Source organism: Entelurus aequoreus, linkage group LG19 (assembly GCF_033978785.1).
Source record: "Entelurus aequoreus isolate RoL-2023_Sb linkage group LG19, RoL_Eaeq_v1.1, whole genome shotgun sequence".
Lineage (NCBI taxonomy): Eukaryota > Metazoa > Chordata > Actinopteri > Syngnathiformes > Syngnathidae > Entelurus > Entelurus aequoreus.
Genome location: NC_084749.1, coordinates 45,870,882 through 45,886,682, shown reverse-complemented (window position 1 = coordinate 45,886,682; position 15,801 = coordinate 45,870,882). Strand labels below are relative to the sequence as shown.

Below are 15,801 nucleotides of genomic sequence, written 5' to 3'. Positions count from 1 at the left end.
AGGTTGAAGAATGTGGGAATTGTGGAAGTTTGAAGAATGTCTCATTAATGTCAATGGGAATTTCCAAAACATTTGGGAATTTTGGGAAAAGCGGGAATTTTTTGGGAAAATGGTAAAAAACTTGAATGGTCAGAATTTGTTGAAATGGTTGGTGTTGAAATCTTCCAAATCGGCCGAGAAATGTTGAAGTAGTAACATGTTGAATGAAGAAATTGTATTACGAAATTTCTGGAATTTCAGTAAAACCGGGAAATTTTCCAGTTAAAAAAACAAATTCATTTTTTTTCCTGATTAAGAGGAATGTTTTGACGGTGGAACGGTTAAAATGCGTTGGAAAATGTGGATGGAGTAGTCGCCAGAAAAAAGGGTGGGAATGGGGCTTTGGAAAAGCAGGAATTCTGGAAAATCCTGGAATTTTTTTTAACTTGGAAAAAGAATAGTTTGAATTTCCAGAATGGTGGAATGTGTCAAAGGTGGAATCGTTTCAATAGGTTGAAGAATGTGGGAATTGTGGGAGTTTGAATAATGTCTCATTAATGTCAATGGGAATTTCCAAAACATTTGGGAATTTTGGGAAAAGCGGGAATTTTTTGGGAAAATTGTAAACAACTTGAATGGTCAGAATTGGTTGAAATGGTTGGTGTTGAAATCTTCCAAATCGGCCGAGAAATGTTGAAGTAGTAACATGTTGAATGGAGAAATTGTATTACAGAATTGCTGGAATTTCGGGAAAACCGGGAATTTTTCCAGTTCAAAAAACAAATGTTATTTTTTGTCCTGATTAAGAGGAATGTTTTGACGGTGGAACGGTTGAAATGCGTTGAAAAATGTGGACGGAGTAGTCGCCAGAAAAAAGGGTGGGAATGGGGCTTTGGAAAAGCAGGAATTCTGGAAAATCCTGGAATATTTTTGAACTTGGAAAAAGTATAGTTTGAATTTCCAGAATGGTGGAATGTGTCAAAGGTGGAATCGTTTCAATAGGTTGAAGAATGTGGGAATTGTGGAAGTTTGAAGAATGTCTCATTAATGTCAATGGGAATTTCCAAAACATTTGGGAATTTTGGGTAAAGCAGGAATTTTTTGAGAAAATGGTAAAAAACTTGAATGGTCAGAATTCGTTGAAATGGTTGGTGTTGAAATCTTCCAAATTGGTCGAGAAATGATGAAGTAGTAACATGTTGAATGGAGAAATTGTATTACAGAATTGCTGGAATCTCGGGAAAACCGGGAATTTTTCCCGTTCAAAAAACAAATTCATTTTTTGTCCTGATTAAGAGGAATGTTTTGACGGTGGAACGGTTGAAATGCGTTGAAAAATGTGGAAGGAGTAGTCGCCAGAAAAAAGGGTGGAAATAGGGCTTTGGAAAAGCATGAATTCTGGAAAATCCTGGCATTTTTTAAAAACTTGGAAATAGGGTAGTTTGAATTTCCAGGATGGTGGAATGTGTCAAAGGTGGAATGGTTTGAATGGGTTGAAAAATGTGGGAATTGTGGAAGTTTGAAGACTGTCCCATTAATGTCAATGGGAATTTCCAAAACATTTGGGAAAAGCAGGAATTTTTTGGAAAATGGTAAAAAACTTGAATGGTCAGAATTCGTTGAAATGTTTGGTGTTGGAATTTTCCAAATCGGTCGAGAAATGTTGAAGTTGTAACGTGTTGAATGAAGAAATTGTATTACGGAATTCCTGGAATTTTTCCAGTTCAAAAAACAACTTTGTTTTTTGTCCTGATTAAGAGGAATGTTTTGAGAAATGCGATAAAAAATGTGGATGGAGTAGTCGCCAGAAAAAAAGGGTGGAAATAGGGCTTTGGAAAAACAGGAATTCTGGAAAATCCTGGAATTTTTTTGAACTTGTAAAAATGGTAGTTTGAATTTCCAGGATGGTGAAATGTGTCAAAGATACAATGGTTTGAATAGGTTGAAAAATGTGGAAATGGTGGAAGTTTAAAAAATGGCCAATTCATTTTGAATGGGAAAAATGTCTTCTGGAAAACCTGGAATTCTGGGAAATCTGGGAATTTGTCAAGGGAAAGCCCGCGATTCCCGAACAGTTTGAAGTTGGAACGCTTTGAATCGGGTGAAAAATGTGGAAGGTGGAGCGCGCCAAAATCTGGAGAAGAAGAAGAATAGATATTGGTGTAGAAAACTATATCAATAAAACCAATCAATAAATGTATAATAATCAATAAATCAATACATAAATAATAAATAAATAATAAAAATAAATAAATAATAATTATAAATAAATACATTTATAATAATCAATACATTTATAATAGTAATTATAAAAATTTTAATAATTAATAAAATCAATCAATAAATGTCATGAATACATTTGGCAGCGAAAAGAATCAGTTCTCTTGAGTGACTTGAGTCATAAGAACCGAATCCCTTAAGAGAGCCGAAACGCCCATCCAGCTGCCAGGACGCCGTGTTGTTCCTTCTTAAAAGGGCGTGTCCGCGGCGTGCGTGTACGCGCACTAGAAGGGGAGGACTTTTCCAGGCCAAGTCAGTAAGTGTAAAGTGTGTTCACCCCTTCACCCTCACGCTCCTACCTGAAAAAAAAACACACTTTCATCACATTTTTGATGCCATCTTCTCCTCGTCGACGTAGTTTGGCTTCGCGACGACGCGCGGCACGACGGAGGTGAAGCCGGAAGTGGCAACCACAGGAATCGTCGTCTTTTTTTTCTTTTCTCTCGTGTGTTTGCATAGCTTCTATTCCTCCTGTCAGCCATGCACAGCTTCGTTAGAAAAGTCTTCTTGACGCACTGCCAATGCGCGGAGAGCGAGTCCAAGATGTACGAGGAGTTGTTCGCCAAACTGGACACGAACAAGGATGGCAAAGTGGATGTTTCCGAGCTGAAGGCGGGCATCGCTGCTACGGGCATCCGGTCTGGGAGAGGAGCAGCCCAGGTAACTGAAACACTACAATAAACTATGTCATAAATTACTGAAACACTACAACAAACTATGTCATAAATTATATTACAGTTAGATATTACAAGGAAGGACTTCCTTCCTCGTCTATATTCACACATGAACTATAATGTACGGTGTAGCGACATGAAATAAGCAGGGGCGTCCATGAAAAAGACTTTGCCCTGCATCGTTTTGCTGAAATAAGCAGGGGCGTCCATGATAAAGTTACTTGGCTGGCAACATATGTTGCTCCAAAAGCTGTTTGTACCTTTCAGCATTAATGGTGCCTTCACAGACGTGTGTACAAAACCCAAAACTAGTGTTGTTAGCACTTTGATTGATTGATTGTTTTGATTGAAACTTTATTAGTAGATTTCCCAGTATAGTACATATTCCGTACAATTGGCCACTAAATGGTAACACCCGAATAAATTTTTCAACTTGTTTAACACGTTAATCAATTCATGGAGTTGTGTAAATGGTAAATAAAAAGAAAATACAATGATTTGCGAATCATTTTCAACTTATATTCAATTGAATAGACAAAGACAAAGACAAGAATGTTCGAACTGAGAAACTTCTTTTTTTTGTGCAAATAATCATTAACTTATAACTTTTGAGCAACACATTGCAAAAAAGTTGTTACAGGGGCATGTTCACCACTGTGTTACATGGCCTTTCCTTTTAACAACACTCAGTAAAGGTTTGGGAACTGAGGAGACACATTTTTGGAGCTTTTCAGGTGGAAATCTTTCCCATTCTTGCTTGATGTACAGCTTAAGTTTGTGGTATTTTAGGCTTCATAATGCACCACACATTTTCAACGGGAGATAGGTCTGGACTACAGGCAGGCCAGTCTAGTACCAGCACTCTTTTACTATTATCCTGCACTACCATGAGCTAATGCAACGAAATGTCGTTCTTATCTGTACTGTAAAGTTCAAATTTTAATGACAATTAAAAGGAAGTCTAAGTCTAGTCTATGAAGCCACGTTGATGTAACACGTGGCTTGGCATTGTCTTGCTGAAATAAGCAGGGGCGTCCATGGTAACGTTGCTTGGACGGCAACATATGTTGCTCCAAAACCTGTATGTACCTTTCAGCATTAATGGTGCCTTCACAGATGTGTATACAAAACCAGCATAGTTGTCACATTGTGTAAATGGTAAATAAAAACAGAATACAATGATTTGCAAATCATTTTCAACTTATATTCAATTAATAGACTGCAAAGACAAGATATTTCATGTTCGAACTGAGAAACGTAATTTTTGTTTTGCAAATAATCATAACTTATTTAATAGTAACACATTGCAAAAAAGTTGGCAAAGGGGCATTTTTACCACTGTGTTATATGGCCTTTCCTTTTAACAACACCCAGTAAAGGTTTGGGAACTGAGGAGACACATTTTTGAAGTGGAATTCTTTCCCATTCTTGTTTGATGTACAGCTTAAGTTGTTCAACAGTCCGGGGGTCTTCGTTGTGGTATTTTAGGCTTCATAATGCACCACACATTTTCAATGGGAGACAGGTCTGGACTACAGGCAGGCCAGTCTAGTACCCGCACTCTTTTACTACGAAGCCACGTTGATGTAACACGTGGCTTGGCATTGTCTTGCTGTAATAAGCAGGGGCGTCCTTGATAAAGTTACTTGGATGGCAACATATGTTGCTCCAAAAGCTGTATGTACCCTTCAGCATTGATGGTGCCTTCACAGATGTGTATACAAAACCCAAAACCAGCATAGTTGGCATGTTGTGTAAATGGTAAATAAAAACAGAATACAATGATTTGCAAATCATTTTCAACTTATATTCAATTGAATAGACTGCAGATATATTTAATGTTCGAACTGAGAAACTTAATTTTTTTTTGCAAATAATCATTAACTTTTAATTTAATAGTAACACATTGCAAAAAAGTTGGCAAAGGGGTATTTTTACCACTGTGTTACATGGCCTTTCCTTTTAACAACACCCAGTAAACGATTGGGAACTGAGGAGACACATTTTTGAAGCTTTTCAATTGAATAGACTGCATAGACAATATGTGTAATGTTCGAACTGAGAAACTTAATTTTTTTTGCAAATAATCATTAACTTTATTCGCAAACATTAGCATTTTTACCACTGTCTGAGTACGCAAGTGGCCCAGATCTTCCTGCAAAAAAAGCAGATACAAGCAAATAATCCAACTATGCAATTAAAAAGATCCCTATACTTTATTAAAAAAAAATAGATTTTTTGAGTGATTTTAAGGATTATCCATAGGTGGAGTTCCCTGACATGTCGAACTATCTGGTGCTCCGACGTCATTCTACACGGCAAAATAGATGAAAACTTGGAAAAGCATAGAGGTCTACAACTTCTGTGTGTGTGGCTGGGTTAAGGAAATTGGTATCAAGACTCTTCCAGATAAATATGCTGAATTGTTGCATATATATCATGAAATGCAACCTTATGTATATAAGGTTGCATTTCATGATTCAACTTTGCGTCTTGCGGTGACACGTCCACGTAAATAAACGAGCACGCAACAACTGACACCCGTGACTGCATATCCATTTAACAAACAATTAATTAATCATCACCATGTTTGATTTTTTTTCTCGTTATCATATGTACTTTGACACATTTGTGTATGAAATAAACAAGAGGGGAGACGTAGAAATACCTTTCCTGACCAAGTATCGACTCTCATTTTTGGTTTCTGTTTGTTAAAAATGTAAATACAAATAATATCAAGATAATACTTCAATGGGAAATACTGAATGAGTAAAGTATATTAAAAATATATCAAACAAACCTTTAACAAAGTGCGTTCTTCGACTCTGCTGTCTTGTACTGGAGTGTGTGCCACTTTTGTCGTCGTCTTTCGTAAAATCTTGCGCTCTTCCGCCCTTCTTGATTACCTCTCGAGGAACTCTGAAGAAACGTTTATTCTTTTCGCGATTCAAACGGTTCGTACAGCCGATAACAAGGCAAGCGTAGGGCATTTTTTCTTCCAGAAAGGCTAAATGGGGCCGAGTACCCATTGAGAACAGACGCTGCTTGACCACCACACAGATTTAATGAGCTGGACGTGAGCCGGACATGACGTCATTAAAATCCAAGCAATGGCTGTAATATCAAGCACTATGTTCTCCATGTATCAGTATCATGGTGACTGAGACCCTTCTACACAAAACCGGCTAAGGTTATCCAGGGTAAATCCCACCTAACCTTATCCTAGTCCACACACACACACAATGGTCGTTTGAGACCCCTTTATCCCCTCCGTCCACCGGCGGAACGTGATTTAGTATGCATGCGCGGAAAATGCGCAGGTCATAGTCACCTCCAGTGTTGCTTTGTGTGCAAGTTGTTAAATGCAACTTATCTGAACAATAACCAGTGTTGTGGTATTTCAATTAACTGGAATCCAGTGTGCTATTGTAGTGAATCACACCTGAGACATCATACATTAATCACATCTTTATTAGACACGTAAACAATGTGACAAAGAACATTTTACAACAATCAATCTAGGGATCTAGACATCTGGTCAGAACACTCCTAACTCTTTTACTTTCACCATCATCGTCCATTCCTTTTTGGTGACTTCATATACTCTGGACCTAGACGTTGAGTCCGTGACATACATGGCGCACCATAACTGATACAGTCTGCTTTGCCAGTCCAAAAGCATTCGCCGTTTTCCGTAGTCTTCCCTCGACGGCCAGGTAATATAAAGCACACGCTTACCTTTTTTTATCACATCCACGGTAGCCCGCATTCTCGTTGTCTCTCCTTCGACAAATGGACAAGGTTTTTCGGTAAGTAGAATCACAGCTGGAAAGTTGTCTTGCCGTCTGAGAAGTGTTGTATCCCAAATAGCTGCAATGGCTTTCTCTTAAGGTATTCATGTGTGATTTCCACGAGCGTCTGTACATGTAGAAGAAGGAGAAACACGGACATGTCGGGATGACTCGCCTCCATATTCCCAGTGGTTACCTCCGAGTTACGAAACTGCTTTATTACGAAGCTGGCTGTGGCGCGTTTTTTCTGACGTCACTTCCTGTGCGGGGCGCGGTCTTTCTGGCGTCACTTCCTCTCCGAACTCAGTTTGTAAACAATCAATGAGTCCATACAAAGCTAAAAGCCGGAGATTCAAGAAATACACGGCGCACTTACCCGTGTAAAAAAAAATTGTCCGAGGAGGAGGACCTTAAACGATAGTTTAGTGTGGCTGAAACGAGGTTTATGCTAAACAATTATTTCTTTAAGGGGTAATCCGGCTTAGTGTAGACATATCCTTACTCTATGGACAGCTATCCGCTTGGTCCAAATAGGGCCAAGGAGGATTCAAAGTAGGGCTGGGCGATATGGCCTTTTTTTAATATCTCGATATTTGTAGGCCATGTCACAATACACGATATATATCTCCATATTTTGCCTTAGCCTTGAATGAACACTTGATGCATATAATCACAGCAGTATGATGATTCTATGTGTCTACATTAAAACATTCTTCTTCATACTGCATTAAAGGCCTACTGAAAGCCACTACTAGCGACCATGCAGTCTGATAGTTTATATATCAATGAGGAAATCTTAACATTGCAACACATGCCAATACGGCCGGGTTAGATTACTAAAGTGCAATTTTAAATTTCGCGCGAAATATCCTGCTGAAAACGTCTCGGTACGATGACGCCTGCGCGTGACGTCACGGATTGTAGAGGACATTTTGGGACAGCATTGTGGCCAGCTGTTAAGTCGTCTGTTTTCATCGCAAAATTCCACAGTATTCTGGACATCTGTGTTGGTGAATCTTTTGCAATTTGTTCAATGAACAATGAAGACAGCAAAGAAGAAAGTAGTAGGTGGGAAGCGGTGTATTAGCGGCCGGCTGCAGCAACATAAACACGTAGCCGGTGTTTCATTGTTTACATTCCCGAAAGATGACAGTCAAGCTTTACCATTGGCCTGTGGAGAACTGGGACAACAGAGACTCTTACCAGGAGGACTTTGAGTTGGATACACAGACGCGGTACCGTGAGTACGCAACTGCGGCTTCCAAACATTTGATCGCTTGCCCGTACGTGCGTGCCGCTGTGTGCATGTCACGTACGTAACTTTGGGGAAATATATGTGCTGTATGAACTTTGCGGAGGTGAACGGCACTTCGGGCTGTGGGATTGAGTGTGTTGTGCGGGTGTTTGTGTTCTATTGGCGGGTTATATGGACGGGAGGGGGGAGGTGTTTGTTATGCAGGATTAATTTGTGACATATTAAATATAAGCCTGGTTGTGTTGTGGCTAATAGAGTATATATATGTCTTGTGTTTATTTACTGTTTTAGAATATCAGGTCCCACCCGCCTCTCACAGCATCTTCCCTATCTGAATCGCTTCCACTGCCCTCTAGTCCTTCACTCTCACTTTCCTCATCCACAAATCTTTCATCCTCGCTCAAATTAATGGGGAAATCGTCTCTTTCTCGGTCCGAATCGCTCTCGCTGCTGGTGGCCATGATTGTAAACAATGTGCAGATGTGAGGAGCTCCACAACCTGTGACGTCACGCTACTTCCGGTACAGGCAAGGCTTTTTTATCAGCGACCAAAAGTTGCAAACTTTATTGTCGATGTTCTCTACTAAATCCTTTCAGCAAAAATATGGCAATATCGCGAAATGATCAAGTACGACACATAGAATGGATCTGCTATCCCCGCTTAAATAAGAAAATCGCATTTCAGTAGGCCTTTAATGTATGCTCATTTTAAACTTTCATGCAGAGAGGGAAATCACAACTAAGTCAATTGAGCAAAAGTGTATTTATTAAACAGTTATTAAGCAGTGACACAAACATTCATGTCATTTCAAAACAGAAAGTGCAAGATTGTCAGAGTCATTTTAAAACAAGCACTTTTGTGCATGATGTCACTAAGATGACATATCAAAACAACACTAAATTAAAGTGCACTTTTTGTACAGAACGCCACTACAATAGTTTAAAACAAATAAAGTGCACTTTTGTGCATGATGTCACACAAGATATTTCAATAAGTGTCAAATAAAAATTAGCTGCATAATAATAGGAAATCAAATAGTGTATGTCCTTCGCTATGTGGTAGGTTCCTGCGGACGTTATCTCCTTCTGTTGTGGACTATTTGTTTCATACGGTGTTGATGTGGAAATGGTTGCCTCTGCATTTTGTGGGTGTGGCACCGAACAGAGATGTTGCCATGCGGAGTTTCAAGCACTCTTCATTCTCTAGCGGGTGACTTTTCAAATGATGCTACAAATTAGCAGTGCTGCTACATTTTGTAGCAACGCTTTTGCCCCACACTTGACAAATTACGGTTGTCTGTTCAACATCTTCCCGCTTGAAGCCAAACCACCGCCAGACGATGGACCCCCTGCTGTTTGTCTTGGGAATTAATTCTTCCTTCATTTGTTACCAGATTCGCACCTTCTTTCTCTCGTATTACCACTCACATCACAGCTAACGTTACCCATGCCGCTACCTCTCTGCGCCGCGAGGGCGTATATACGTATGTGACGTATGTAAGAAGGTGCGCTTGTTTTATGTCTCTGTGAGAAGGAGAGACAAGAAAGAGTGAGAAGAGCCTGTAGTGTAATGCTCGCAGCTAAAAGCAACTGCGTGAGAACGTATACTCCAATATCACGATATAGTCATTTTCTTTATCGCACAGAGATAAACCCGCGATATATCGATATATCGCCCAGCCCTAGATCCAAATGGCCTGGGATTTCCTTGTTGATTTTCGTTAGGTGGAAAAAAGTTACTACCACTGCAGGGTTTAGTATCAGAAACAATTCTTTATTCGTTGTAATGCAGTTTCTTGGCGTTCGGAGATACATCGATGGGAAGGCTTTGTGTACCACTGTGGTGTGTCACTCAGTGCAGCAGAAGCGCTCAATTGGCAATATAGTGCAGGTCAATCCACATGACCTGCATTGTTAACAGCCTATGGCTAGCAGTTTTTCACTATTTAGAACACACAGAAAAGTGTGTGTTCTTGACTCACTTAGGGACTGTGGATGATGGGCAAAATTACCCAACAATTTGATTGATTGATTGAGACTTTTATTAGTAGGTTGCACAGTGAAGTACATATTCCGTACAATTGACCACTAAATGGTAACACCCGAATAAGTTTTTCAACTTGTTTAAGTCGGGGTCCACTTAAATTGATTCATGATACAGATATATACTATCATATATACTATCATCATAATACAGTCATCACACAAGATAATCACATTGAATTATTTACATTATTTACAATCAGGGGTGTGGAGCGGGGGGGGTAGGATATGGACAGCAAGTAGTGGACATAGAGAGAGAGAGAGAGAGAGAGAGAGAGAGAGATCAGAAGGCATAAGAAAAAGAAAAAGTATCTGCATTTGATTGTTTACATTTGATTATTAGCAATCCGGGGAGGGTGTTAGTTTAGGGTTGTAGCTGCCTGGAGGTGAACTTTTACTGCGGTTTTGAAGGAGGATAGAGATGCCCTTTCTTTTATACCTGTTGGGAGCGCATTCCACATTGATGTGGCATAGAAAGAGAATGAGTTAAGACCTTTGTTAGTTCGGAATCTGGGTTTAACGTGGTTAGTGGAGCACCCCCTGGTGTTGTGGTTATGGCGGTCATTTACGTTAAGGAAGTAGTTTGACATGTACTTCGGTATCAGGGAGGTGTAGCAGATTTTATAGACTAGGCTCAGTGCAAGTTGTTTAACTCTGTCCTCCACCTTGAGCCAGCCCACTTTAGAGAAGTGGGTAGGAGTGAGGTGGGATCTGGGGTGGAGGTCTAGAAGTAACCTGACTAGCTTGTTCTGAGATGTTTGGAGTTTAGATTTGAGGGTTTTGGAGGTGCTAGGGTACCAGGAGGTGCATGCGTAATCGAAAAAGGGTTGAACGAGAGTTCCCGCCAGAATCCTCAAGGTGCTTTTGTTGACCAGAGAGGAAATTCTGTAGAGAAATCTCGCTCGTTGGTTAACCTTTTTGATTACCTTGGTTGCCATTTTATCACAGGAAAGGTTAGCCTCTAGAATGGAACCTAGGTAGGTGACCTCATCTTTCCTGGTGATGACACTGTCACCTACTTTTATGGTGAAGTGATTGACTCTCTTAAGTTTGATGTGGGACCCAAACAGGATGGATTGCAGTTCCCCTTCAAAAAAATGATATTTTTACAATATAAAAAGGGAACTTCAGAAATTTTCATTCATAGTAGACTGGTAGTTTTGTCGACTATAGCAGAAGGAAGCTGGTCCTTGTTTCTATTGGCGATGGCCTGTTGATGTTTCATAACACAATGATTTGATGGCATCACATGACTTCATCTTATGAGCCTCGACTCTTTTGAAAGTGTCTTTATGCTCAGTTTGGGGAATCTTTGCTGGTTTTAGGTTTTTATATTTCAAACTCATAAAACAACCAATCTGTGGAGCAAGACAGATTAGGGATGTGTTTGACTTAATCAACCAAGGAGGAAATGAACAATGAATTAATTTATCATAGCTTATTTTTTCAATTAACATAATCTGTAGGTATGGGAGAATCTCTGACTATTCTGAACTCCTGTTTTCATGCCAGTGTTGTATTGAGCATATTAATACAGCCTGGAGGAGGTGTATCATCACATAAATGTATCTTCACTTCATAAAGCTAAATGTCTGCCTTTAAAAAAATATATATATATACACTACCGTTCAAAAGTTTGGGGTCACCCAAACAATTTTGTGGAATAGCCTTCATTTCTAAGAACAAGAATAGACTGTCGAGTTTCAGATGAAAGTTCTCTTTTTCTGGCCATTTTGAGCGTTTAATTGACCCCACAAATGTGATGCTCCAGAAACTCAATCTGCTCAAAGGAAGGTCAGTTTTGTAGCTTCTGTAACGAGCTAAAGTGTTTTCAGATGTGTGAACATGATTGCACAAGGGTTTTCTAATCATCAATTAGCCTTCTGAGCCAATGAGCAAACACATTGTACCATTAGAACACTGGAGTGATAGTTGCTGGAAATGGGCCTCTATACACCTATGTAGATATTGCACCAAAAAGCAGACATTTGCAGCTAGAATAGTCATTTACCACATTAACAATGTATAGAGTGTATTTCTTTAAAGTTAAGACTAGTTTAAAGTTATCTTCGGGACTATTCTAGCTGCAAATGTCTGGTTTTTGGTGCAATATCTACACAGGTGTATAGAGGCCCATTTCCAGCAACTATCACTCCAGTGTTCTAATGGTACAATGTGTTTGCTCATTGGCTCAGAAGGCTAATTGATGATTAGAAAACCCTTGTGCAATCATGTTCACACATCTGAAAACAGTTTAGCTCGTTACAGAAGCTACAAAACTGACCTTCCTTTGAGCAGATTGAGTTTCTGGAGCATCACATATGTGGGGTCAATTAAACGCTCGAAATGGCCAGAAAAAGAGAACTTTCATCTGAAACTCGACAGTCTATTGTTGTTCTTAGAAATGAAGGCTATTCCACAAAATTGTTTGGGTGACCCCAAACTTTTGAACGGTAGTGTAGGTGGTGCTAAAAAGCCAAATTTGAAATCTCATTTTCAAGACCCAAAAGTAACTTTAAAGGATTGATCGTGGTTAGGTATGTAACAATAAACAGTACTAATGATAATCACAGTAAAACTGCTAATGGTTAGTATTACTGCTTCAATTTAAAATGATTGAAAAACCGGGATTCTCGCTATTTTAAATGCTGACATGAAAACAAGACATTAACGTCTTTCCACACTATAAATTATATACTGCAGTCTAAACTTATATGGACACGTTGCTATCTGAGCAAGTAAGCTATGCAATTGCGCACATTGAACCTACAAGCGGATCGTTCTATACTCAGAAAAATACGAGACAGATGTGTTTTTACGGTGTGTTCTAGGACCACTGAATGGATAATAATAATTGTCAGAATAATTGTATCTAAGTTATCACAAAACTTTGTGTTTCAATGAGTTCCCGGCGAGAGGACAAGAGCTGTCTTTGATGCTACCAATCAAAAGGCTTGTGAAACTCCACTGTGTAGGATGGGAAGCGACATGAAGGCGTGGCTTTCTTTGATGTATTGTAATCCACAGGAAGATTTTGTCTTGACCCGAGACCTACAAAGCAGAGAGTAAGCAGGGCCTGACCGCCCTCCAGGCACCTTTTCTTTGAACTGTTTTGTAACAAAGGCGATGGCTGTTTACGACCCCCCTCCCTTAGAAACAGCTGTTGCCATGTAATCAGGGAAAGTCCAAATAAAAGAGGAGGCGTACAATCTTTCGTCAGAGCGTGGGACGACACTGTGCCAGGGTACAGTGTCTACGCGTTTCTCCTCAATTGAGCTAAATTGAATTCTGTCTCTGTTTAATTCCTTTCTTCTTGTCTTGTTTAATAAATGTCATCAGTGTTTGAACCTGACAATAATACATTTTATTTGTCACGCACTTTTCTTTTAAATAAATCTCAAGGTGCTACATTAAAAAAACAATATTTAAAACAGTATAAGCAAAGCCATTAAAACAGATACAATGGTAAGACTAAAACACTCTCAGTGAAGCATAAAAAATATGAAATATGAAAAATAGTGTGTTTTCTAACAGTTTTGTATTTGAGTTATTTTGAAAAATAGCTTGGTCAAGAGATTTCAGTGTGTTTATAAATACTTTTTGAGCACATTCAACAATACCATAATGATAATCGCGATAATTGTGGTAACGATAGCGTAATATGAAATTTTCATATCGTTACATCCGTAATCGTGATACAGTAGATGTACGCACATACGTGCATGTGTGTACCCTCCCGTCATGCTAGGTCAAAGCCGTAAACCAAGGCTAGGCAAGGCAAGGCAAGGCAACTTTATTTGTATAGCGCTTTTCATACACAAGGCAGACTCAAAGTGCTTCACAGACAACAAAGTGAAATGAAAGAAAATAAAAGCAAAATTAAAATGCAGACAATAAAAATAAAAACAGTGCAGACGTTAAAAGTTAAAAGATTAAAAGATTTAGCTGAAAGCTAAGGTGAACATAAAAGTCTTCAGTCTAGTTTTAAAAGTAGTGAGAGTTGGGGAGAGTCTGACATCTTCAGGAAGTTTATTCCAGCTATGTGTTGCATAGTGACTGAATGATGATCTCCCTTGATATGAGTTTACTCTTGGAACCGCTAACAGATTGCTCTCAGAAGATCTTAGTGATCTAGAGGGCGTATATAGTGGGAGCATATCAGTGATATACTTGGGCCCTAGACCATGTAGTGATTTATATGTGAGCAGGAGGATTTTGAAATCTATTCTCTGATGTACAGGGAGCCAATGTAAGGATTTAAGAATTGGTGTAATGTGCTCACATTTTTTGGTCTTTGTTAGAACTCTAGCAGCAGCGTTCTGAACAAGCTGTAGCTGCCCGACAGTTTTTTTGGGAAGACCTGCAAGGAGACCATTACAATAGTCTAGCCTACTGGTAATAAAGGCATGTACAAGTTTTTCTAAGTCTTGAGCTGACATGAGCCCTCTAAGTCTTTTTACATTTTTGAGGTGATAGTAGGCCGATTTTGTTACTGATTTGATGTGACTGTCGAAATGTAAATCAGAATCTAAAATAACCCCAAGATTTCTGGCTTTATTTGAGGTTTTCAGGGACAGTGATTGAAGGTGTTGGATGACTTTAAACCTTTCTTTTTTAGCACCAAAAACAATGATCTCAGTTTTATCTTCATTTAGTTGTAGGAAATTTTGGCACATCCAGTGTTTGACTTGCTCAATGCACTGGCACAGAAGATCTATGGGGCGATAGTCATTTGGTGATAGCGCTACATAGATTTGGGTGTCATCGGCATAGCAATGATGGTCAATGTTATTATTTTGCATGATTTGTCCTAGTGGGAGCATATAGATGTTAAATAAAGTCGGCCCCAAGATTGAACCTTGGGGGACTCCACACGTTACGTTGGTTGGTTCTGATACAAAGTCACCAATGGAAACAAAATAGTTCCTATCTTGTAGATATGACTTGAACCAGCTTAAAACTGTGCCTGAGATCCCCACCCAGTTTTCCAACCTGTCCAAAAGTATTGAGTGGTCGACAGTGTCAAATGCAGCACTGAGGTCCAAAAGCATTAATACTGAAGTTTTGCCAGAGTCTGTGTTTAGACGGATGTCATTTATAACTTTAAGAAGGGCCGTCTCTGTGCTATGAAGAGGTCGAAATCCTGACTGGAAGTTGTTGTGGCAGCCAGTAGAAGCCAAGAAGTGATTTAGTTGTTGGAGGATAACTTTCTCAATTATTTTACTTATGAATGGTAGATTTGAAATTGGTCTGTAGTTGTTGATAACAGAGGCATCTAGGCTCTGCTTTTTTAGAAGAGGTTTAATGACTGCAGTTTTGAAAGCCTTCGGGAAATTGCCCGATTTAATAGAATTATTAACTATTTGCAAGATGTCTGTTGATAGGCAGTCAAAAACATTCTTAAAGAAGTTGGTAGGTAAAACATCAAGGCAGCAGGTGGATGACTTTAGAGCTGTCACCGTTTCCACTAGAGTTTTAGAGTCTATGGCATTAAAGCTTGCCATCATTGCTGTGTTACTTTTGCCTAAATGGGGTGGTGATCCAACTTTTTTACTTGAGATATTGATGGTGCGTCTGATGCCTTCAATTTTATCAGTATAAAAGAATGCAAAGTCATTGCATTTCTGCGTGGAATGGAGTTCGGCTGGTATTTGTGTTGGGGGTTTAGTCAGTCTGTCAACGATTGTGAATAGGGTTTTGGCCTTATTTGTGTTGCTGTTTATGATATTGGAGAAGAATGTTTCTCTAGCACTTTTTAAGACTAAATTGTAGGCCTGGA

At 39.3% G+C, this 15,801-nt stretch overlaps 1 protein-coding gene across 1 annotated transcript in view; it reads left to right on the top strand.

Annotated features, from left to right (window-relative positions):
* Positions 1 to 2,470: 2,470 nt before the first annotated feature.
* The window catches only part of LOC133635400 (mitochondrial adenyl nucleotide antiporter SLC25A24-like), a 45,253-nt gene continuing 31,922 nt past the window's right edge, over positions 2,471 to 15,801 (top strand). Inside the window, 2 exon segments of the mRNA XM_062028570.1 lie at positions 2,471 to 2,515; positions 2,618 to 2,919. Coding sequence (XP_061884554.1) covers positions 2,740 to 2,919 — 180 coding nt within the window. The 5' untranslated portion in view covers positions 2,471 to 2,515; positions 2,618 to 2,739.